Source organism: Eretmochelys imbricata, chromosome 12 (genome assembly GCF_965152235.1).
Source record: "Eretmochelys imbricata isolate rEreImb1 chromosome 12, rEreImb1.hap1, whole genome shotgun sequence".
Taxonomy (NCBI): Eukaryota; Metazoa; Chordata; order Testudines; family Cheloniidae; genus Eretmochelys; species Eretmochelys imbricata.
The window spans coordinates 43,242,843-43,267,305 of NC_135583.1; the positions used below are offsets into that span (position 1 = coordinate 43,242,843).

The 24,463-nt window shown below is 48.0% G+C and overlaps 1 protein-coding gene across 4 annotated transcripts; it reads right to left on the minus strand.

Moving 5' to 3' along the window:
- Positions 1-23,903, minus strand: IST1 (IST1 factor associated with ESCRT-III). Of its 4 annotated transcripts, none has more exons than XM_077830797.1 (10): positions 23,815-23,903; positions 9,931-10,030; positions 8,083-8,263; positions 7,466-7,553; positions 6,600-6,683; positions 6,068-6,178; positions 5,536-5,712; positions 4,376-4,468; positions 3,061-3,109; positions 1-1,268 (listed from the first exon to the last, which is right to left on the minus strand). In XM_077830797.1, exons 2-10 carry the CDS (start codon positions 10,016-10,018, stop codon positions 1,069-1,071), a joined length of 1,071 nt encoding a protein of 356 aa, XP_077686923.1. In that variant the 5' UTR covers positions 10,019-10,030; positions 23,815-23,903; the 3' UTR covers positions 1-1,068. The 4 variants fall into 4 exon arrangements, with proteins under 4 accessions (XP_077686923.1, XP_077686925.1, XP_077686926.1 ...); XM_077830799.1 differs by lacking the exon at positions 23,815-23,903 and adding an exon at positions 23,612-23,678; XM_077830800.1 differs by lacking the exon at positions 23,815-23,903 and adding an exon at positions 22,874-23,385 and having other exon boundaries at positions 4,380-4,468.
- Positions 23,904-24,463: the final 560 nt, after the last annotated feature.

Below are 24,463 nucleotides of genomic sequence, written 5' to 3' on the forward strand. Positions count from 1 at the left end.
TTCGGTCCTGGACTTTATTAGGAACTAATCTACAAGATACAAACCAATCAAAACCATTAAAGAAAAGCTGTTTGAAAATGTTATGTACAGATACATTACACAGAAGACAGCAACAGTCGTCTTCTAAAGGCCTTTCCAGTGAGCAAGAGCAGCACTGGCTAGCGACGGGGTGGATGGAGAATGATGCAGCTCTGCCTACTCATCTCTGGTCTGGCCACAAGCATCTTCAGCTGTGCTGAGTCCAGTGACACCAGTAACGCTGCAGCCAAGCGTCCAACTCGAACCCTGCTCTGTATCCGCTGTCCTGCCAGGGCGCGCTTCCAGCAGACCCAGGCTGAAGATGAACGGAAGAGACTGTACAGCACTGCCCTCCTGTGAAAGGGAAACAAACCCTCCCACCCAAATAAAGCAGTAAAGGCCACAAAGGGCTCCCTGAGAATCCAGTGGGACTAAACAAGGCCATCAGCTTCCTAGATAAGCTCTGCAACTGGATCCACTGTGGAGCCAGGAGAATTGGGCAAGTATAAGGTGCGGCAAAACCTCTAGGAAGCCCTCGTTTCTACTTGCCATGATATTCCCCATCTCAGCCTGAGCAGCAGGCTCAGTGACCCTTTCGAAAGGGATTTCTGTCACCCTCAGCACTTTGTGCCCTGTGTGTGGGGTGGGCACCCTGTGGTGACTCTCCACTTGGGCCCACCTTCATAAGGAGACAAACTTGTCATTCTTCATCCTCCCTCCCTTTCCCATCCCCGTGGGAGACACTGCAACAGCTATGGAGAGAACCAGGAGTCAAACCTAGAAGGCAGAACAAGGTTTTCTTGTGGAATTACCAACAGAGAGCTGTTCCCTGCTCCAGTCTTATCAGATCGCCCACAGTTCCCCTCCTGGAGCAGCAGATACCAGGACAGCAGCAGCATTTGGTATAAGTACAGCAGGAAGAGAGGTCAAGAGAAAGAGCATTCATTTTAGGTTAATACAGGAAACTGATTTCTATGGGAGTCTGTTTCACAGAGAAGCAGCATGGTCCCAGCTCCTAGACCACACACTGGTGTTACAGCCGAGTCAGTCTTAGGTTTTCTTCTTTAGCTCCTCAAATCTCCGAGAAAGATCATCGAAATCAATATCTTCAGACGCAGAGGTGTTGGCACCAGCAGATGCCATTGGCAGTGTATCGGGCACAGATGGTAATTCGGGCAGCACAAAGTTATCATAGATATCTGGAGCGCCGGTTCCTGGCTTTGTGGAGGCTTCTGGCTTAGGTCCAGGACCTATTTATGATGAGAAACCCAGAGTTACAAGCTATGGGCAAGCGGCCATACCCTGGCTCCCCACTCCAAGGGGAGCTAAGACCAAGCAAACCAAGACACCTATCGAAAGGCTGTAGAACTCCCACACTTTCAAAGAGCACACTTAGCACTGAGATTCCTGGCACCAGAAAGCTATCACAGTGCAGCTCAGCACCTGGCGCTCAGCTGAGCCACACGGCTCCAAACTGCATTCAGATACCCTGGGGATCTCACCGAGACCTGTTGGGGATAATCCCATAGATCACAGAAGAGACTGGAAGAAAGCTGCATTCTATGGCAGAACACTCCTAGTCATGGGTGTGCTGAGCCAAGTGGAGGTGGGTCAGTCTCTAGCCAACCGCTGACATATTAGATGGTAGAGCTCCCTGCTACAAGGCACTAGTGTAGTTAGTTCTGCAGGTCCAGCTGCCCTGAACAATATGGACAAGTCCTGGCATTGGCCACTGTCGGCAGACAGGATACTAAGCTAAATGAGCCTTTGGTCTGACCCAGCGTGGCCGTTCTTATGCAAGTCCCAGGCCAATGAGTTTCTGAATTCCAGAAGCCCATCCCTTCTGCCAGCCCAAGCAGACAAACATCACATTCTCTCCAAAGTGCGCTTCATGTCAAACTTAGTTAACTCTAGAACGCCAAGTGGGCAAGGGCATATGAGCCCACCCCAGAGCTCCTGTGGGCCCAACCCACACATCAGCATTCACCAACTATTTGGACTTATCCTCCTCAGCACAGAAAGCTCCACCACACTGTTGGAAGCAGCAGGCTGGAGCAGACAAGGGACCCATTTAATCTGGAATCCCATCTCTGCCTACGGTCAATGCCCCTGCTGAGTGTCCAGACACCACTATGATGGAGGGTGCTTCAGAAATGCATTGAGCATCTAATTGTTCATTGGTGGGAAACTGCCGATGAGCTTTTACTCTGAAGCATGTGGGCAGCTCAGTAGCTTTTACAGAATGTGGATTTGTGGTCAGTAGCAAAGCTTTGCCACTGCTCCTCATCTTCTGACTGAAGCCAGTATCAGTGCTGGTGTTCTCAGAAACATCCCATTCTCTCCTAAAGCTCCCTGGTGCCATTTCCTCTCTTTTCTGCACCAGAATACTTTGTAAATGACATAATTAGCCATATTTCCTGGCATCAGTTTAAAAACTGTTGCCTTTTAATTTCATGCTGTGCCCCCTTGTTCCTATTGGATTCAGAAGGGAGCACTGTGATCTAGTCTGACCTCCTGTGCAGCACTGGTCAGAGACCTGTCCCAGGATAATTCCTAGAGCGGAGCTTTCAGAACAACCGGCTCTCGATTTAAAAATTGTCAGTGATGGAGAGTTCATCAGAGCCCTTGGCCAAGTGCTCCAATGGTTAATTACTCTCACCACTAAAAATTTACACCTTACTTCCAGGCATAGAGAAGAGGCCAGAAGCACAGGGCCCTCTCCTGTATCAGTGACTACATTATATATCTACCCCACTACTTTCCTTTTACAACTCTCATCAGCTTACTCTTCTCCACTGGGAACTGAATAGTCTTGGGCTTTTGACTTCTCCCTGGGGAAGCCCCTGTTCCTTTCAGCCACCCCACTCCGAATCATCCCAATGTGTTAGTGCTTCCAGTCTGGACTCACATCCTGCTCCATTTCTGGGCGGATGTTTCCAACCAGACACATTGTTCCCTCCTGAGAGAACCTTCCTCTTAGTGACACCAGGAACCTATGCCCCAAGCTGTCAACGGTCCCCAGTGCCTCCCTGGCGTACTCACCAGCCACCTGTGCAGAAGACACATCCTTGTCAGTACTAAGGTCATCAACCTGAAACAAACAGACAGACAGACAGTCACTACACACCCAGACGCGACTCCAAGCAAGTGATGCTTGGGGCTGTCCTCCAGGTGCACCTCACCGAGGACAACACCCGCACCATGTGGAGACTGGCAGCTCCCCTCTGCCCTGCTCAGATGAGGAGCAGTCACATGTAAGCCCCAGCACCATGCATAGATATGCCCCATACATTTCTCTTCCCTTCCTGAGACAAGGGGCATGTTCTCCAGCCCAGATCACAAAGCAGCTGTCCTCAGGAGACACGATAACTAGGATTTATCCAAATGCAGAACTGAAATATTTATCATCCGGTGAGGAAAGAGAAGACAAGCCCCAAACCTGTTCCTCTTCCCTCACAACGCAAGGATAAGAAGCTATGCCACATGCAGCAAGGAAATTCTGGAGTTCCACAAGGAGGGATGAAATCATCCCTCCTTTGTTCCCGCCTGATGTGGGGCCGTGGTCCCGCAGTGCATGCAGTGGCCAGTACTGCAGAGAGAACCCACTCTAGACAATGCCCCAGCCAACCAAGCCAACGGAACTTGGGCACAAAGCTCCAGACAGCAGCTACTGCATTTCTGTGACCAGGGGCACTGGGCCAGCATGCTCAGGGACTGAGCCACATACCCACCCATCCACCCCTCTTAGCACAATCTGAGGGCAGATACACGGATGCTGGTCACAGTACAGAAGAAAAGGCATGATGGGGCCACACACACCAGCATGCACAGAAAGGCCAAGCTGAAATTTCCCTCCCTGTCCCCTCAACAACTCAGTGAGGGGGTAGAGAAGAGTTTGTTCTGTATAAATCATATCAGCTGGTGTCAGCCAAAATTCTCATTTAAGGTTAAACATTAAATTGATCCAAAAGGGATAAGTCAAACACCAATGAAGGCTGCAGATGGCAAACCTGTTACCTGGAAAGATGCAAACCCTTTATAGTCTGCCTGTTAAATACATGGCAGCTCAGGAGAGTCTGCTACAGTTTCATTATCATCAAGGCCATAAAGCAACACAGGCTCAGCGTTTAGAGGCCAGCTCTCTGCCCCAGCCTGCGCAGCAGGGCTGAGCTGGGAACCCTCAAGAGCTGCACGCGTCAGAGTTTACAATGCAACCAGTGCCAGAACCAGCCGCTCAGAAATGAGCGGTGTTTGGGAAGAAGTGTTCAATGGGGAAAGTTTGCCTCCCCTCTGGCTACTGTTCTGCCCTCTTCTCAGGACTTTTGCTGCTGCTTATAAAGAAGGCTCGGGCACTTACAGACTCATACATTGGGGGAGCTGCTGGGATCGGAGGTGGATGTAGGTTGGCAAAAGGCTGGTAAGTCCCCACAGGTACTCCATTGAAGATCTCCTGTAAGCAGGGAGAGGAAAGTCAGCAAAGCCGGGGGGAGCCGGTGGGACAGCACAGCAGCTTTGGGTTTCACTGTACCATCCGTGATCACCGTCATGTCTGGAAATGTATTGAAGGATGTATATCAGCCAAGAAAACATCTCAAATACGCCTCAGACACTGACACTGCAGTGACAAGTCCAGCCTCAGCGCACCAGAAATGGTTTTACTCACCAGATCAAATGCCATGGGGAATCCAGTGCCTCCTGGTACTAAAACCTGAACATTACATCTTCCAGTGCACGCAGCAATCCGACCAAGAGAGGAGAGAATGCCACAGCCCCAGCTCCTGGAGCATTCCACCTACGTGCAGGGGCCATAGCATGGTGCAGAACTCTCACCGGGAACCTGGGCAAAGACCCTTCCAGGCTTTTACTGAATGGCCAGAGGGTTACTGCCCCGAGATAGTTCAGCTCAAAACCTGGACACTGCCCAGGCCCAGGCTTTCCGGGCAGAACACAGACAGGCATGACGGAGCGTTTGCTGGGAAAGTGACCCTGCTGCTAAGTGGCTGGACTGCCTCACAGCTAGCCTGCCCTGCAGAGAGCTCATCAGGCTCCACAGTCAGAGGCAGAACCTTCCCCCAGCTGTCTTTCCGTTCCTACAGGCCTGGCGAGGAGGAGTTTCCCCTGAAGACCTCTGATCCTTTCCCCCTCCCCTCACTGGCTCGCAAAGAGTTCCTGCCAGTTCTTCTCGGTGTTCGCCACCTAACAGAACTTACTCGAGTTCTTTGCCCTGTCTTGGCTTAGGGCTGCAAGCAACTGCTGCCACGGTGAGAGCATGCTACAGTCAGAGGAGGGAGAACCCTCTCTTCCCACAGGATTCTCATTCTTTTAAGACAGAGGAAAGTTGTTGGAGCCCATGGGAGGGGCAGTGGGCAACATCAGCCACACTGGCAATGTCTTCAGTCCCAGGCACACCCTTCAAATTCGCCAGCTAGCGGGCTGCCCCCGCTACTTACGCCTCCCCTTTAGTCCGCGCGTAGGCTCCCATTCAGCTGCCCCCCGAGGCGAGACACACTCACTCACCGGTCCCTTTATAGGTGGATAGGGCGATGGAATGGGCACGGGCATTGGCACTATTCCGTCAGGACCAACCAGCGGGGCCATGAACCCACCGCCCCCTCCTCCACGTCCACCTTTCTTCGTGTCGTCTATGAACCCCACGTCGATCAGATCCGCCTCAACGCCAGTTGGGGCTTCAGCCTGAGGGGGGAGAAAGGGCTCGTGTTGCTAACCCAGAGAGCCAATGGCTGCCTCTGCAGTGTCAAGGAAGCCCCCCGCTCACTAGGAGAGGCACTCATGCCTGCTACAGCAGCATACGGGAACGGGGGAACAAGAGGCAGGGTTCCTGGCTATTCCAATGCCTACAAGAGGAGTGTATATGGAGCAGGTGAGAGGACAGAGCTCACAGCCACCTCAATGCCCACTAGAGGAGCCCAGGGTGGGGGCTGCTGCAAAGCTCATGGCAGTGCCAGAGGAATGAGGGAGATGGTTTGGCTGTCAGAGGAGATGCAGGGGAAGATGCCAGCTCAGAGGTCTCCAGCTCTGCCCCACTCACCATCACCACCGAGTCAGGTTCATAGGGCACATTGTAGTTCTTCGCAATCTCAATCAGGTACCTCTCCACCAGGATTTTGGGGGGAGCCTCCACGCTCAGCTTGTGCATCAGCTGGAACACAGGGACAGAGCCATCAGCCAGCATGGCAGAGGCCAGGAGCTAGCATCCCTGGGGAGGACACACAGCTGTTGGGCAGCTAGGTGCAAGGCCTCCAGAGTGAGGCAGCTCCTTATGACAGGGCCGCTGGAAAAAGTCTCTGCTCAGTGGCCTTGCTCCTCCTGCTGCTGCCAGCTCAACAGTAAGTGCCGGCCCTGCTGCGTACTTCATGCCTCTGTAAGTCTGCGCCCCAGAACTGCCCCTGACAACGTCTCAGTAAGGAGGGCTGCTTGGGCTATCTCAGCTCTGAGCACTCCCCAACGTGACATGCATCCTGGGAACAACCCAGGTGATGTCTCACCTGAAGCAGCATGTGTGTCTGTATGTTACATGCAGCCCCCACCCTGTCACTTAGCCTTCCCTGCTAGGCTGTTACCCTGTCATTGACTGTCCCGATCTGGTTTGTCCTGCATAGCTTGCCATACTCCTTGCTGTACTTTGCACACAGCTGGTCAGCAACCTGCAGTGGAAAAGAAATTCTGGAGAATTTGACCAGAACAACATAGTTTCATAGAGTTTAGTACCAGCTCATCGTCTGACTTCCTGTCTATTACAGGCCATGACATTTCCCCAGGTACCCCTATATTGAGCCCAGTAGTCACACTAAGTCATTTCAACTCTCCGGAGACTAAGCTCTTGTGTGCCACAGAAAACAGAAGAGACTGAGGTGCACCAATGCCAGAGGCCTCTGCAGGGGCAGAGAATTGATTAGATGCAATATACCCAGATGATTCCCACAGGTGATCCGCACCCCATACTGCATAGGAAGGCAAAAGCCCCCAAAGGTCCCTGCCAACTGGAAATGGGAGAAAATTCCTTCCCAACCCCAAGTCTGGTGATCAGTTGGCCCGGAGCATATGAACAAGAAACACCATCCACGGAATGAGATTCTCTGCACGACCTCAGTGGACTCCCAGGCTGTCCTCTCTCCAGCTGCGGCCAACCCCCAATGCATCAAAAAAACAACCAGAATACATACAAAGCTTCCTCCCCACAATTCCACACACACCTCAACTCCTGTCCAGGTGACTTTTGCACTGATGTGCTCTCATTCCCATGCCCTGGGTGCCCCAATCAACCACCCCACAATGACCCCAAGGGTGCAGTCCTCCCCACAGAGATTCACCCATCTCTCGTTCCACAAAGCCCAGGCTGGGAATATAAACCTCTGCCACAGTTAACAGTCCCCAAAGGCCAGGGAGGCTGCCCCACAACCAGCACTGCAGACATAGCTCTACTCACAATTTTCAGCTCGGCCACTTCAGACTGTAGTCGTGGGGCAGCCCAGATTAGTGTAGAGACGGCTTCCGCCAGGCCAGTGTCCAGATCCCTACAGAGACATGAATCCGTAGGTTACCCACCCTAGCTCTGCTGCTTGTGTGTGCAGCTCAAGAACTGCCAGGCCTGAGGCACCCCTATCTTCTCCAGAGGAGCTGCCAGTCTGCCTGAGCCAGGGCAGATCTTTAGGGGTGTGTCTACACTGCACTACACTGCCAGCTGGCTCAGGCTAAGGGCCTGTTTAACTGTAGTGTAGACACACAGGCTCAGGATGGAGCTCGGGCTCTGGGGTCCTGCAAGGGGGGAGGGTCCCAGAGCCTAGGCTCCCCCCAAGCCTGCCCATCTACACTGCAATTAAACAGCCCCTTAGCCCAAACCAGCTGGCATGGACCAGCCACATGGATCTAAGCGCAGTGTAGACAGACCCTCAGAGGGCTCAGCAGACTGACACACACATGCAGGCCCCCTCCAAACTATGGGAAGCCCATGCCAAACTCTTGCTCTATAGGTAACTCCTCCCCAGGTCCCAGCGGGTCCTTCGCCCCCACTCCCCACAGGTAACCTTGTATTCAAGGTCTTACTTCATAGACTGAATCAAGCCGAAGCGAGCTAAGAGCAGGTCACAGTACAGTTCCAGGATCTCCATGGCCTCCACTAAGTAGTCTTCTCGGATGATGTGCTCCACACGGATCCGTGCTCGTTCATCCTTCCCTGATGCCAGGTAATCTGCAATCTCCTTCCTTGCCTTCTGGGCTAGCTCAGCTGCAGGACAAGGCATGAGCGCTGGTTACCCAGTGGCCAAGAGCTGCCCTGCTACCAGCATCACTGGAACTCATCTTATTCACTAGCTTCTTCCTCTCCTCTGGCCATGGCTTTGTAGAACCCTCTCCCGCCCTTACCCGAGGCCTCCCTACTGTTATGCTCAAGAGCACCAGTGCATTTGAGCAGGGCCCAGGGATTCCAGGCTTTCTGGGAGGCGCTGGAGCACCTTTGGGTGCTGTGGCAATAATACAAATGGGGGCACTGGGCATCCACACACGGGGATCCCTCTGCCCGAATGTCTAGGAAGGAAGAGCATGGTCACAGAAGCTGCCACCTGCACTACAAACCCCAGGCTGTGGGTTAAAGGCCATTGTGCCAAGAGAGAAATGGTCACTCACGTAGCCCTTGAGCTTGCTTCAGCTACAGCTTTACTGAAGCCACCAAAGTACCAGACGCTTGCATCTCGTCAGCTCAGGGGCCTGTCTTACAGGTCACATGCCAGAAATAATTAGTGGGGAGACCCTAGGACAAACTGCACTTTCTAGATTTTGTCACCCCATCTCAAAAAAGATATATTGGAATTGGAAAAGGTTCAGAAAAGGGCAACAAAAATGATCAGGGGTATGGAGTAGCTGCCGTATGAGGAGAGATTAAGACAACTGGGACTTTTCAGCTTGGAAAAGAGACGACTAAGGGGGCATATGATTGAGGTCTATAAAATTATGACTGGTGTGAAGAAAGTAAATAAGGAAGTGTTACTTATGCCTTCTCATAACTCAAGAACTAGGGGGTCACCAAATAAAATTAATAAGCAACAGGTTTAAAACAAACAAAAGGAAGTATTTCTTCACAAAACACAGTCAACCTGTGGAACTCCTTGCCAAAGGATGTTGTGAAGGCCAAGTCTATAACAGGGTTCAAAAAAGAACTAGGTAAGTTCATGGAGGATAGGTCCATCAATGGCTATTAGCTAGGATGGGCAGGGACGGTGTCCATAGCCTCTGTTTGCCAGAAGCTGGGAATGGGTGACAGGGCATGACTCAGTTGATTACCGGTTCTATTCGTTACCTCTGGGGCACCTGGCATTGGCCACTATCAGACGACAATACACTGGGCTAGATGGACCTTTGGTCTGACCCAATATGGCCATTCTTATGTTCTAGTGTACGGCTCTCAAATTTTTTTTTACTGGTGACCCCTTTCACATAGCAAGTCTCTGAGTGCAACCCCCTTATAAATTAAAAACAAACACTTTTTAATAAATTTAACACCATTACAAATGCTGGAGGCAGAGCAGGGTTTGGGGTGGAGGTTGACAGCTCGGGACCCCCCAGGTAATAAACTCGCGACCCCCGGGGGGTCCCAACCCCCAGTTTGAGAACCCCTGTTCTAGGGCACCCCAGGAACAGGGCATATTTTAAGCCCTGAGCCAATTCTATTTCGAGGGAAAGCAGAGGGCTCCAGATACATGGTTCTACAGCTGCCTGTATCTTCCCTGCCCCAGTTCTCAGCCTCTCAAGCACTGGAAGTTTTACAAGATGGAAACACCAACTGGGAGGGCAGGGCTGGCACAATCAGCTGGGCCCAGCTAGCAAGAGCAGCGAGTGCTGGGGTCAGGCAGAGAGCACGGTAGAGTTGGCCCTGCAACTACCGTACCAGATACCCACTTTTCTTTTTCTCCAACAGTTTGAGGCGATTGATAACCAGGCGCAGGTTGACTCGCAAACGCTCGGCCTTGAACCCGGAGCCCAGCATGACGTCCAGTTCCTGCAAGAAGAAGAAAGGAGGGTCACTGGGCCCCCTGCAGCCCCCAGGTGTCCCCGCCAGTTTAGCATCACCTCCTCCAGCTGAAGAGCTGCCCAATTCGCCAAACACATGGATACCAGCCGCCAACTCTTAGATGCCTCAAAGGCATGAATGGAACGAAAGCCTCTGTTCTGCTGTTTGTGCTAGAGCCCCCTGGAGCAACCAACCTTCCTCTTCAGGGCACTCCCACACTCCACCTCAAGTGGAACAATCCTGCTCCGCAGACCTGGGAACAGGAGTTCCTTCTGAGTGCACTAGCTTAAATCACCCATTTCAATTGTGAATAAGGCCCTACTTGAATCGCGGGATGACTGTCAAATAATTGCAGTTGAGCTGCGGACAAAACATGGAAAAAAATCACAGAAAAGTAATAATGGACATTTAATTGTGGTAATTTGGAAAAGCTGGAGTAAATATATTTGTTTACAAAAAATTTCCTGGAACAATATAAACACTCAAGTATTATGTTATGCCCTTGAATTGTTTTGATAACCAGACATTTTGCTTCAACTATATTACAGCCAAAGAAAGTGACCGGTACAATATAAAATTCAGAAGACAAAGTCTTAACGCAACTGCTGTAGAAATAGAGTTCAGCCCCTTTAGTCTTTTACATTTACAGGGACTGAATGTTAATGCAGTACACCCCGCTACAGTAGTCTCCATCATGCCCTGTCTTTGCTTTGGGAAGATGGGTCTGGATCAAGATACTGCACACTCAGCATCCACAGAATTACACAAGATTGCTAGTGGTAGCTTTGCTATCTCTGCTAACTCTGGAAAACACTGCAGAACTGCAGCTAAATCCTAAAACTCTCCAAGATCATTTGAAAATGCGTATGGGGAAGCTGTGCTTTAGCTTCATGGCCAGACGTAGGGATTGCCTCCAGATGGAGCCCCTGCACCATTAACACGTTCACTTGTTTCACATCAAATACCCAAACTGCTGTTATAAAGGACAGTGTGGGTTGCGTGAACCTTGGTCCTTGCCGAGCAGGTCTGGCAGCCCACTCCTCAGTGTTGCAGTCCTGTTCCTTCAGTTTGTCTGCGGTTTCCTTGAACACTCCTTGAAAAACCCATTCCGCTCTGCATCTTTGCTATGCTTTTCTTTTGCATTGGAGTCTGCCCAGTGTATCAAATCCATGACAGTGCTGGGCGATTGATGGATAGAAAGAGAACACATCTCCAAAGATTTAACGGTTTGGCATTCTGAGCATTCGCAGCCGTGGGGCTGGAGCAGCTCTGTGCCCCTGTCCATTCCAGGTAGGATCCAGGGATGGGGTTCGGTATAGTTCAAAGTTCGCTATTGTGAAGAGCATTATACCCAGAGCATACTGCATTGCCAAAACTACCTAAGTTAAGGTGGGAAATACTAATGGGGAAGAAAAGTGTGTGTGGCAAACCTCAAAATGTATGCAAAATTGCAGACTGTTCAAAGTAAGCCAATAAAAATAAAAATTGCAGTGGAAGCCTAATACTGCAGGATCAGCAATTTCTGCAATATTGCAAATGAAGTAGGGCCTTAATCATGAATCCATAAGCAGGAAACTGTGATTTAAATAATACCTTTTAATCTTGTTTTGTATTTGTACTTTAGTTATTTTCCAAAGGAAAAGCTGACTCATTATTTGGTACCCATTAAAACATGATGTTTTACAACTCAATTTGGTGATAATTTTTGCTAGCCAGGAGGATAAGCTATATTGATACACATTTTTAAGCAATTATATAGCTGCACTTATTCAGATTCATGATTTTTACTTTATATTAGAAAATGGTGAATGACACTTTTCTTATTTACTAGATTAATTTTGTCTTTGTGATGGGTCAAGCTCTTTTTAGATGGAAACTGGGATTCAATCAAAATTGCACATAACCAGCATTTTTAAAAACTAGGTTTTCAGTAACGACCTTAGACCCAACATATTTATCAGAACATGTCTTGTATTTAAAACTAAATGATTTATTAAGCAAAGGAAGTATATCTGTAGTTAGTGAATTGGACTAATTGTTTCTCATCACCATGTCCTTCAAGATTTTAGCACTAGTAAATCTCATTTCTCACACCTTGTTTTTATTCATAGATTGGAAGAGGAAAACAAGATTTCCTGCTTTTTCATCTCCACATCTGTTTCTCAATTTTCAACAAGCTAGTCATTGAGCAGAACAAGCTGAACTGAAATCCTAAAATCATAAAGGTTAGAAGGGACGGCAAGGGTCAGCTAGTCTAACCCAGTGGTTCTCAACCAGGGGTATGCATACCTCTGGGGGTACACAGAGGTCTTTGATAGGGTACATCAACTCATCTAGATATTTGTTTAGTTTTACAACAGGGTACAAAAAAGCACTAGTGAAGTCAGTACAAATTAAAATTTCACAGACAATTATTTATGCTGCTCTGTATACTATCACTGAAATGCCAGTGCGATATTTATATTCCGATTTATTTTCATCATATGGTAAAAATGAGAAAGCAAGCAATTTTTTAGCAATAGTGTACTGTGACACTTTTGTATTTTTAGGTCTGATTTTGTAAGCAAGTAGTTTTTAAGTGAGGTGTAACTTGGGGGTACGCTAGACAAATCAGACTCTTGAAAGGGGTACAGTCATCAGGAAAGGTTGAGAGCCACTGGTCTAACACCTGCCAAGATGCAGGATTCGGATAAACACAATATTCTCTCTGCAGCTGTGGAAGAGGGTCCTGCTGCTGAAAGCTGGCTTAGCACTCACTCTCATTGCATGTGCTTATCCAGTTACCTCCACCAGTTCAGTGGTTTGGCTTTCTTTAAAATTTCTACAGCAAACATGCACTGCTTGAATAGTTTTTTTTTTTTTATTTTAATAGGATTATAGTAAATTTAGGCCATAGTATCATAGAACTATAGGGCAGGAAGGGACCTCAAGAGGTCATTGAGTCCCTCCCCCAATGCTGATGCAGGGCAAAATAAACCTATACCATCCCTGAGAGGTGGTGTTCTTAAGCACCTCCTATGATGGGGATTCTACAACCTCCATTGGTAACCTATTCCAGTTTCTATCCACCTTTATAGTTAGAAAGTTTTCCCTAATATCTAACCTAAATCTCCTTTGCTGCAGATTAAGCCCATTGCTTTTTGTCCTTCCTTCTGTGGACAGAGAGAACAATTGATCACCACCTTTTTTTATGGGTTTCAGAGTAACAGCCGTGTTAGTCTGTATTCGCAAAAAGAAAAGGAGTACTTGTGGCACCTTAGAGACTAACCAATTTATTTGAGCATAAGCTTTCGTGAGCTACAGCTCACTTCATCGGATGCATACTGTGGAAAGTATAGAAGATCTTTTTATACACACAAAGCATGAAAAAATGGGTGTTTACCATTACAAAAGGTTTTCTCTCCCCCACCCCACTCTCCTGCTGGTAATAGCTTATCTAAAGTGATCACTCTTCTTACAATGTGTATGATAATCAAGGTGGGCCATTTCCAGCACAAATCCAGGGTTTAACAAGAACGTGGGGGGGTGGGGGGACAAGGGGAAATAGGTTACCTTGCATAATGACTTAGCCACTCCCAGTCTCTATTCAAGCCTAAGTTAATTGTATCCAATTTGCAAATGAATTCCAATTCAACAGTCTCTCGCTGGAGTCTGGTTTTGAAGTTTTTTTGTTGAAATATCGCAACTTTCATGTCTGTAATCGCGTGACCAGAGAGATTGAAGTGTTCTCCCACTGGTTTATGAATGTTATAATTCCTGACATCTGATTTGTGTCCATTTATTCTTTTATCATACACATTGTAAGGAGAGTGATCACTTTAGATAAGCTATTACCAGCAGGAGAGTGGGGTGGGGGAGAGAAAACCTTTTGTAATGGTAAACACCCATTTTTTCATGCTTTGTGTGTATAAAAAGATCTTCTATACTTTCCACAGTATGCATCCGATGAAGTGAGCTGTAGCTCACGAAAGCTTATGCTCAAATAAATTGGTTAGTCTCTAAGGTGCCACAAGTACTCCTTTTCTTTTTGCAAATACAGACTAACACGGCTGTTACTCTGAAACATGTTAAACTATATAATTACTTAAATAACTAGATATAATGTATTGTCCTGGTTAACAAAGAACACCTGATTTTGTGTTCAGACTTTATGTAGTTAAAACATGTTGACTGGGAATGGTTACCAACCAATAAAAATAAACTTTTATTTAGGGAAATAATGTACAAATGCAAAAAACAAACCAACAACCACCCCCACACACACACAAAAAACCCCAGTGATTTAAATCACTGATTTAAAAATCAATCAGCCCTCCTACATCATCATATGTAGTATGTAGTTCTAGTTACTGCAGATAATAGCAATATATACAAACATATTTCAATATAAAGTACAGTGAGATCTGTACAAAAGACCACTCTTGCAGGCAACTCTAACCATATCGAAATATCCCCAAAACATGAGTACACTTTTGTTCCCCCTTTGTCAGAGCACCGCCTCTGCTAAGTAACATATTTTGCTCTTTCCTTGTATAATTGTTTGAGTTTCACTTTTTTTTTTTTTTTATTTATTATTAAATTGAGGCACTCTGACTTTATGGTGATGGATGTGGCATGGATTACAAATTTTAGTAACTAAAAAACCTAAGGGTTTGTTGATTGGTAACTATGTCAGAACAGGTTGTTTCTGGAATGTCTAATAGGAATTTTCACAAGCGTAGATGTGAAAGTCAGGTACTGAAATTAAATATAATAGAAATTGACATCTTCAAGACCAAACCCCCTGAAGTTCATACATTCTCTTATATCCATTCTTTTATGTAAAGATTTTTTAATCATGGTAAAATTCTTCATAGTGTCTGTACTTAGTTACATAACCATAACTTTCATTTGACATGTTTTTGGATGGGAACAATAATGCGAGTGAGAGGAGTTAAACATCAGGAAGAACTTAAAGTCTAAGCCCCTATTTTCAGGCAAACAGCTTCCCAGAAAAACTACTCTTTGGGCTGAGACTTCTTATGTTGTGTCTCAGGGCAGAAGGAAAAGGAGTACTTGTGGCACCTTAGAGACTAACCAATTTATTTGAGCATGAGCTTTCGTGAGCTACAGCTCACGAAAGCTCATGCTCAAATAAATTGGTTAGTCTCTAAGGTGCCACAAGTACTCCTTTTCTTTTTGCAAAGACAGACTAACATGGCTGTTACTCTGAAACCTGTCAGGGCAGAAGGGAATTCGTTCAAAAGAGTTGGTACAGCATCTTTTTTGCTGTTATTTAGGTGGTCAGGCTGGGGATCAGTTTTCACACAAGTCATTTCAACTTTTTTTTGCACTTGGATAACGAGTTATTTTTAAAAGGTTCAAAGTTTGCCTGCCCCTCCCGGCTATATAGAATGTGGCTTTGCCACACAGGAAAAAAAAAAATGGTTGCACAATGAGTTTACTGACAAGCAAAAACAGTGTCCAGAACAAAGCAAACACTATTTATCTTCCTGATTTAAGGACCACATTGGGTGCAGCTATCCAAATACATTCACGTAAAGATGTCAGTGAGTGAACAGGTTTTGATCACTCATTCTGCTTTTTTCAAACCAGAAAATTTTAATAAAAACAGAACTGCAACATTATGGGTGAGATTTGTACAAGCACAGATGGCATGAAAACTCTTGACAGGCAAGTGGATCAGCTTGGTTTTAGTTCCCTTGCAGGAGAAGTAGAGCAGCACTAGGGGCTGCTGCTCCTTTTCCTGTAGGGAAGGGAGGAGCCCTTGTCACTGAAAACAGAGCAGGAGGGAGAAGAAAGAGGCGGCCATGTTTTATTAACATAGTGTTTTGCATTTTATGGAAGTCAAACAAACAGCAAGCAGCACAAGTGCCAGGAAGCCTAGCCATCCTGTCACAATAGCATCTCTGTGCTCTACTCAGCTAGGATTCCAACTAGCCATATTCCAAAGCAGGGACAGAGACTAAGGCAATACAAACCAGATAGCTTACAAGCCTTGCACTCCCATCCCCATTCTTCAGCACTGGTTTAACACAACCCCTTGCTAGGTCACATCTAATTTAGAGTGTAAACTCCCCAGGGACTTGCCTTTCTTGTTGCCTATAAAATGCTGCACACACGAGGCTAAAGAAATAAAAAATAAGGAAGTCCTAAGAACAAAGGTACCTCTATGTCACATTGAAAGAAGGTGCTATTAGGATAATGATTTCTCTCTTCCACCCTTTATCTTATCTATGTAGACTGTAAACCAGGGGTGAGAAAACTTTTTGGCTCGAGGGCCACATCTGGGTGCGAAACTGTATGGAGGGCCAGGTAGGGAAGGCTGTACCCCACAAACAGCCTAGCCCCCGCCCCCTTCCCACCTGCTGATTGTCCCCCTTAGAACCCCCGACCCATCCAACCCCCCCCGGCTCCCTGTCCCCTGACTGCCCAGACCTAGCCACACCCCCACCCCCTGACAGGCTCCCCAGGACCCCACCCCCTATCCAACTCCCTCTGTTCCCCAACCGCCCCCTGCCCCTCCCCAGGGCCTCCTGCTCCTAACCACCCCCTGACTGCCTCCTGGGACCCCCTACTCAACCTCTTCACCACTGCACCCTTACCATGCCACTCTGAGAATGGCTGGAGGGGAGGGGGAACAGCAGGGGAGGGGCCAGGGGCAAGCCTCCCGACCAGAAGCTCAGGGGCCGGGGAAGGACAGTCCCACGGGCCGGATGTGGCCCGCAGGCTATAGTTTGCCCACTTCTGTTGTAAACCCTTTGGACAGGGTCTTCTCGTACTCCATGTTTGTACAGTGTCAAGTACAATGAGGCCCCCAAGCACTACTGTAATATAAATAATATATTTCACATTCACAGCACTAGCACCTATAAAGTGTAAGATGCTTGATGGAGCAGAGAGCACTCGTACCTCAGGAATAGGCAAACTGAATCAAATAGATATTCCTTTCTTTAAGGAAAGTCTTAAATTATGATGCCATGTCCACAACAATATCTATCTTAGATACGCCCATCCCTGCAGCATCTGAGCACCTCACACTCTCCACAGCATCCTTGTGAGGAAGGGAATCATAGAATCATAGAATATCAGGGTTGGAAGGGACCCCTGAAGGTCATCTAGTCCAACCCCCTGCTCGAAGCAGGACCAATTCCCAGTTAAATCATCCCAGCCAGGGCTTTGTCAAGCCTGACCTTAAAAACTTCCAAGGAAGGAGATTCCACCACCTCCCTAGGCAACGCATTCCAGTGTTTCACCACCCTCTTAGTGAAAAAGTTTTTCCTAATATCCAATCTAAACCTCCCCCACTGCAACTTGAGGCCATTACTCCTCGTTCTGTCATCTGCTACCATTGAGAACAGTCTAGAGCCATCCTCTTTGGAACCCCCTTTTAGGTAGTTGAAAGCAGCTATCAAATCCCCCTCATTCTTCTCTTCTGCAGGCTAAACAATCCCAGCTCCCTCAGCCTCTCCTCATAAGTCATGTGTTCTAGACCCCTAATCATTTTTGTTGCCCTTCGGTGGACTCTCTCCAATTTATCCACATCCTTCTTGTAGTGTGGGGCCCAAAACTGGACACAGTACTCCAGATGAGGCCTCACCAATGTCGAATAGAGGGGGACGATCACGTCCCTCGATCTGCTCGCTATGCCCCTACTTATACATCCCAAAATGCCATTGGCCTTCTTGGCAACAAGGGCACACTGCTGACTCATATCCAGCTTCTCATCCACTGTCACCCCTAGGTCCTTTTCCGCAGAACTGCTGTGGAACATGTCACAGAATCACAGAAATGCAGGGCTGGAAGCCCTGTGCTGAGGCAGGACCAAATAAACCTAGGCCATTCCTGACAGGTGTTGTCTACCTGTTCTTAAAAACCTCCAGTGAAGGGGATTCTACAGCCTCCCTTGGAAGCCTGTTCCAGAAATTAATTACCCCAATTGTTAGAAAGATTTTCCTATATTTCTCTCGCTGTAAATTACGCCCATGACCAACGTTCCCTCTAATTTTTTCCATCCATGTGTGGAATAAATTTTGTTCTGTGCACCGAGGTAATGTGTGGAGGTGCGCCACCAGTAGAAACAAAAAACCTAGATAGAATATATATTTTTAAAAGGTAACCATAGGGATAATTACTCCAGCCAGGAGAGGTTAGGCATTTTAGAACGCGCTACTCAAAGAATTAAATTTAATTGTAAGAGAGAATTTGATTTGAGAACTTCAATAGCTCAGACATAGGTGAGAGGTTTAAAGCAGGAGTGGGTGGGTGAAATTCTGTGGCCTGCATTGTGCAGGAGATCAGACTAGATGATCATAATGGTCCCTTCTGACCTTAATAATAATAATATTAATATCTATGAGAAATGCATATACCCGTCAAAAAACCTAAAACAACACACTTTGAAAGACTAAAATTACAGAGAATATATGCACACGGCAGGGAGTACCAAGATGTAACAATACAAGCGTGCGTGGGCACGCGCTGGCTGCTGGGGAAGTTTCGGAGAGATGCTGTGCACAGTCTCTTTAAGGCACTCTCACTGAAAGTTCTCCTGCTCTTGAGCCCTGTCCCCCCTCCCCTGCTCTGCAGAGATGGGGTACATGGGTAGGGGGAGCCAGTGAGAGAGAGATATTGTGTGTGCTGCCTGCTGGGGAAGTCTATGAGAGACCTGTGTCGCCTCTAAGGCCCTCACTCACTGCCCAGGTGGGTTGTTCAGACCTCAGATTGCAGCAGCTCTCTCCTGCTTTGACTCCTGAGCCCTGTCCTTAGGTGCTGGAACTAAGGGTGTGGGGGGTGCTGCAGCACTCCCTGACTTGAAATGGTTTCCATTATATACAGGGTTTACAGTTTGGTTCAATGGCTCTCAGCACCTACAGTATAAAAATTGTTCCAGAGCCCCTGTCCCCTCTCCCCTGCTCTACAGAGATGGGGTACGGGGCAGGGGGAGTGGGACACCCTGACATCCACAGCCCCCTTTTCCCCCCACTCAGCACAGCCAGCAGGAGGGTCCCAGGAGCAGCTGGCCAGGGGCTCCAAAGCAGAGGGCAGAGCAACATGGCAGCAAAACAGTGGGGGGGGGGGGAAGGCACCTGAACACATACTGCCGGATATGCACAGTTCTGCTAATCAAGTGCACAGCACTTGAATCACTCCTGGGCAGCCGTTCAATTGTACAGCTTAGAGGGAACACAGCCCACGACTCCTTGACCTGCCTTCAGTGGACATGGATCACTGTCCTCTTTACAACAGCCCTTTTTGGTTCACATTTCCACTTTTTGTAGGATTCCTTTTTGATTTCAGGTCATTAAAGAGCTCCTGATGGAGCAATATTGGCCTCTTACTACCTTCCTACCTTTCTTTTGCACTGGGATAATTTCCAGTTGTGCCTTTAATATGATCTTCTTGATAAACTGCAAGCTCTCCTAAACCCCTTATTTCAGAGTAGCAGCCATGTTAGTCTGTATCGCAAAAAGAACAGGAGTACTTCCGGCCCCTTAGAGGCTAACGAATTTATTTAAGTGTTGCGGTTCAAATACAAGACAGAACAAGGCTTTAAGCAAGCAAGCAGGCTGGTCTGCTGACGGGCTGGTCTCCCTATCAGCTTTCCACCCTTTCTTTTATTTCTCTCCCTCCTCCTGCGCATTACATACTCCAACAGATAAAAGGAATACACTGGCTTTGTTTAATATTCTTATTTACCAATATCTATCTACCGCATTCCTTGCTCTCGGGCCTTGAGCCCAGTCCTGGGAGGCTTCCCACGGTTCATTTCATCTGGGCGAGATTCCAAGGTTCATGCCCTTGAGAGGAGCCGTGTGTGCACTGCTCCTACACAACACTCCGGGTGTGCCCTGAATGTTGCCAAGTGCATGAACCCTGCATGAATCCTACATTTGAGCATAAGCTTTCGTAGGCTACAGCCCACTTCATCGGATGCATAGAATGGAACATATAGTAAGAAGACAGACAGACACAGAGAGAACATGAAAAGGTGGAGTAAGAGGCTAATTAAGATGAGCTATTATCAGCAGGAGAAAAAAACTCAACTCCTTGGATTTTCTTCCCATGGGATTTTTTCTACCCTGTGTTCGTGAAAGTCTGCGTTTTTCAAGTCCATTATCCTTATTTTGCTGTTCTTACTCCTTCCTTTGTCACACAAGGCCAAGCTTAAAGGTCTGCATCATTTATAATGCTGTAAAGGGGATTCATGGCTTTTACTGCTCTTTCCCCTAAGTATGTGGAGGGATTTACACATTTTCTAGTTTCTCTTACACCTGTTAATCCATTAAGACCTGAACTCAAGCTTCTGATATTTTAACAGAACCCTCTTGTCCAATAGTGATGAGTGAGGTATACATACTTAGAAGATTTGCATAGTTACCCAACTGCCAAAGTTTCAAATTCTGAACTTTTTTAAAAGCACGGCATGGGTCAGATTTCAAGGAACGAGGCAATAAACGTTTGCTCAAAGGGTAATTCCTCCTGTTTTAGCACTGGCCTATTATCCCACTAGGTGAAATTCCGACAATGGATACAAACCAATGTTGTAAAACAATTTTACATTTGATATTTTTAATTTAAGTTTACACTTGTTTTAAGCTTACAATTGAACATACAGCCATCTGCTTTACAGGCAAAGTGCCCAAACCGTTTCATTATTTAAATGAACTAGGCAATTCAGTCTGACCATCTTTAGGAGATGCTGCAAAATCTCTCTTTGAAAAAAACCTTTGTACCATATCAAGCCTGACTCTTAACAGGCAAATCAACAACAACAACAACAAAAAAGCAGCACCACGAGCAGGCTTTACCTCAAAAAGGGAGGAGGAACCAGTCCACTAGGGACTTTGCTATTGATATTATATGGAAGGTGCTCAGTTACTATAACAACCAGCTATACTATAAAACCTTAGAATAGATTAACTGATGAGTAAGTTTTTCAAAAACTAAACTACAAGATTTAGGAACTTAAATGCCATTGATTTGGCTCCTTGGTCTCTTAGGCACTTTTGACAATTTTAACCATGGATCCTTTTCAGTGTAATATGTTAAATCAGTTTCTTCCATTGTCACCACAGTAAGACATCACACTGTGTAAGCAGCAATGGCTTACTACACGGTGTCATAAAAATAAAGGGAAGGGTAACCACCTTTCCGTATACAGTGCTATAAAATTCCTCCTGGTCAGAGGAAAAACCCTTTCACCTGTAAAGGGTTAAGAAGCTAGGATAACCTCGCTGGCACCTGACCAAAATGACCAATGAGGAGACAAGATACTTTCAAAGCTGGAGGGGGGGAAACAAAGGGTCTGTCTGTCTGTGTGAAGCTTTTGCTAGGAACAGATCAGGAATCCAGCCTTACAACTGTTAGTTAGTAAGTAATCTAGCTAGAAATGCGTTAGATTTCCTTTTGTTTAATGGCTGGTAAAATAAGCTGTGCTGAATGGACTGTATATTCCTCTTTTTGTAACTTAAGGTTTGGCCTAGAGGGATTCTCTACATTTTGAATCTAATTACCCTGTAAGGTATTTACCATCCTGATTTTACAGAGTTGATTCTTTTACCTTTTCTTTAATTAAAATTCTTCTTCTAAGAACCTGATTGATTTTTCATTGTTCTTAAGATCCAAGGGTTTGGGTCTGTGTTCACCTATGCAAATTGGTGAGGATTTTTATCAAGCCTTCCCCAGGAAACGGGGTGTAGGGCTTGCGGGGAAGATGTCTCCAAGTGGGCTCTTTCCCTGTTCTTTGTTTAACACGCTTGGTGGTGGCAGCATAGGGTTCAAGGACAAGGAAAAGTTTGTACCTTGGGGAAGTTTTTAACCTAAGCTGGTAAGAATAAGCTTAGGGGGTCTTTCATGCAAGTCCCCACACCTGTACCCTAGAGTTCAGAGTGGGGGAAGGAACCTTGACACACAGACTATGTCAAATTGAAATCTAGCCAATTAAAAAAATAGTTAAAAGTAGGCTCAGGTCATAGGCATGTCTGAATCCCCTGCCAAATTTTGTCATTTTGCAGACACATTTTCCTACCCTTAAAGATATTTTTCTCTTCCCTGCTGCATGTGAAAAGCTCGCAAAAACAAGGGCAAGAGTGAAAGTGACTATCAAACACACAAAGTAAAATTAATTTTTCCCTTTAATCTTTTTCAGTTATAACAGAGGTTGCTGATGACCCAGGGAGCTGGCTGGTCACATGGTGCTAGTGCCTCATTTCCAGCTGCTACACTGTATTAGAAGATGGCTAGACTACAATACCTTCCTAATATTACTTTTACATGTAAACAATTTTATAGGGTTGCAAATGAGAGTGGGTGATTCCTGCTATTAAAGTTTGGGAATCCTTGAGTTACTTTATTTTTAATGTTACTTACACCAATAGGAGTAAAAGTGTTCAGACAGATGCAGTGTTTCAGCTGACAGGGTCTCTAGACATTATGGATTGCTAGGAATAAGCATTGGTTAGTTACTGGAAGTCATTTTATCCATCCCTCAATTTGTTAAAGATTGGTCCCTACATTTATGTAGCCTGGATTAATTGTCCATTTCAGATTAAAATATGGGAAATAATTAGGCTTCTACCTATTAGACAGACTACTGCACAATCTAACATATCTTAATGTTATTGTCAACAATACAATACACAGTCAACAATTTTCTCAGTTTCTCAGAATCCCTTTTCACCTCTTTAAATAATTTCATTTCCTCCTTGATGTTTACCCTTGCCACATGCTTGTACACTCATGTTCCCTCCCACTACGTACCTATCCATTAGCCAACATACACACATGTAGCTCATTCCACATGTCCTCAAATCACTTCATCTTCCTTACTTTTATGCTTGTCTCTACAGTCTCCCAAATCTGTCAATATCTTTTGGTAATGAAGTGTCCAACAATTAATCACATTTAAAACTCTTGCGTAGGTGACGCACAACCGCAGGCAGGTTCCATCCCAGATGCAGATGCATTCAATGGCAGGTTAATCTCTGTAAAATGTTTGAGATGTATCTAGAGTTTCATAAGAAGTATGCATGCGCTTTACATACAAATGAAGATGAGACCCGACGCTGAAGATCTTACAATGTAAATTAAAGCAAAAGTGAGGAGTGACACGCGAGTAGAGAAGAGGCTGAAAGCGTGAAGTCATCCGCTTGACCGACCTCGGGGCCATCTCAAAAACTCCGAAACGCGATTCCCCGCCAGCACAAGCCTGTCCCCGCAGCTGAGCCCCAGGCAGGAGCCGGGCCCGGCCGCCGGCAGAGCGGGGAAAGCCGGCGCGGGGGGAGACCCGGCCGCGGCGCGGCTCGGCCCCTTGCCCGACAGCCCGGGCCGGGTCCCCGCAGGGCCCCAGGGCTGGCGCGGCGCCCGCCCACCGCCCTGGCCCGAGACCTCCGCGCCAGCACCTGGCCAGGCGGCTGCCGGCCCCTCGGAGCCCGCAGGCCTTCGACGCGCTGCCCCGGCCCGGGCCCGGGGAGGCGGGCGGGAAGGAAGGGGCCGGACCAGCCGGCGGGGCGGGGGCGGCCGAGCCGCGGGCCGAGCCCGGCGGGGGCGCCCGCTGCCCCCACTCACCGGCCGGTCCCCGCGGCTGGGCGGTAGCAGCCAGGCGCCAAAATGGCGGCGGCGCAGCCTCAGCACCGCCGCCGGCGGAGCGACCCACGGGGCGGGACTCGGACCCGCGGCGAAGACGCGGCCGCCGCCCTGTCGCACCGGCCGGCGCGGGGGCTGCAGGGCCCCTGAGCCGGGCGCGGGGGTGTCCTCGGGCACTACTTTACCTGGGGGAGGCAGCCGCGCTACTCCGCTGCCGGCCGTGAGAGGAGTCACACGGCTCTGAGTCACTCCGCCGCTGCCCCGCCCCGCCGAGCGCGGCCCGGCCCCGCCCCTCCGCGCCCCGCCCCGCCCCGCCCCTCCGCGCCCCGCCGAGCGCGGCCCGGCCCCGCCCCTCCGCACCCCGCCCCTTCCCTCCCCGCCCCGCCCCGCCCCGCCGAGCGCGGCCCGGCCCCGCCCCTCCGCGCCCCGCCTGCCGAGACCCGCTTCACCGGCCGGCGACCAGGTTGAGGGGCGGGGCCTGGCGGGAGGTTGGCCTGACTGCCCCCTCCTCAGCCCCGTGCAGCATCTGGCCCCGCCCTCGTACGACACCTGGCCCCGCCCCCAGCCCCGTGCGGCACCTGGCCCCGCCCTCGTACGACACCTGGCCCCGCCCCCAGCCCTGTGCAGCACCTGGCCCCGCCCTCGTACGGCACCTGGAGTTGTCGGGGGGTTGGCTTAGAAATATGGGCTGGTCTAGAACCCATCACCATGACGGAGATTGGCTCAAGGTAGATTGCTAAAAGGCCAGATATTAGCATCAGCGCTGTAAAGGAAACTGCCCCCGGTTTGTCCGGTAAGGCTGCTGCAGAGAATGTGTAACTTAGAGCCAGGTAG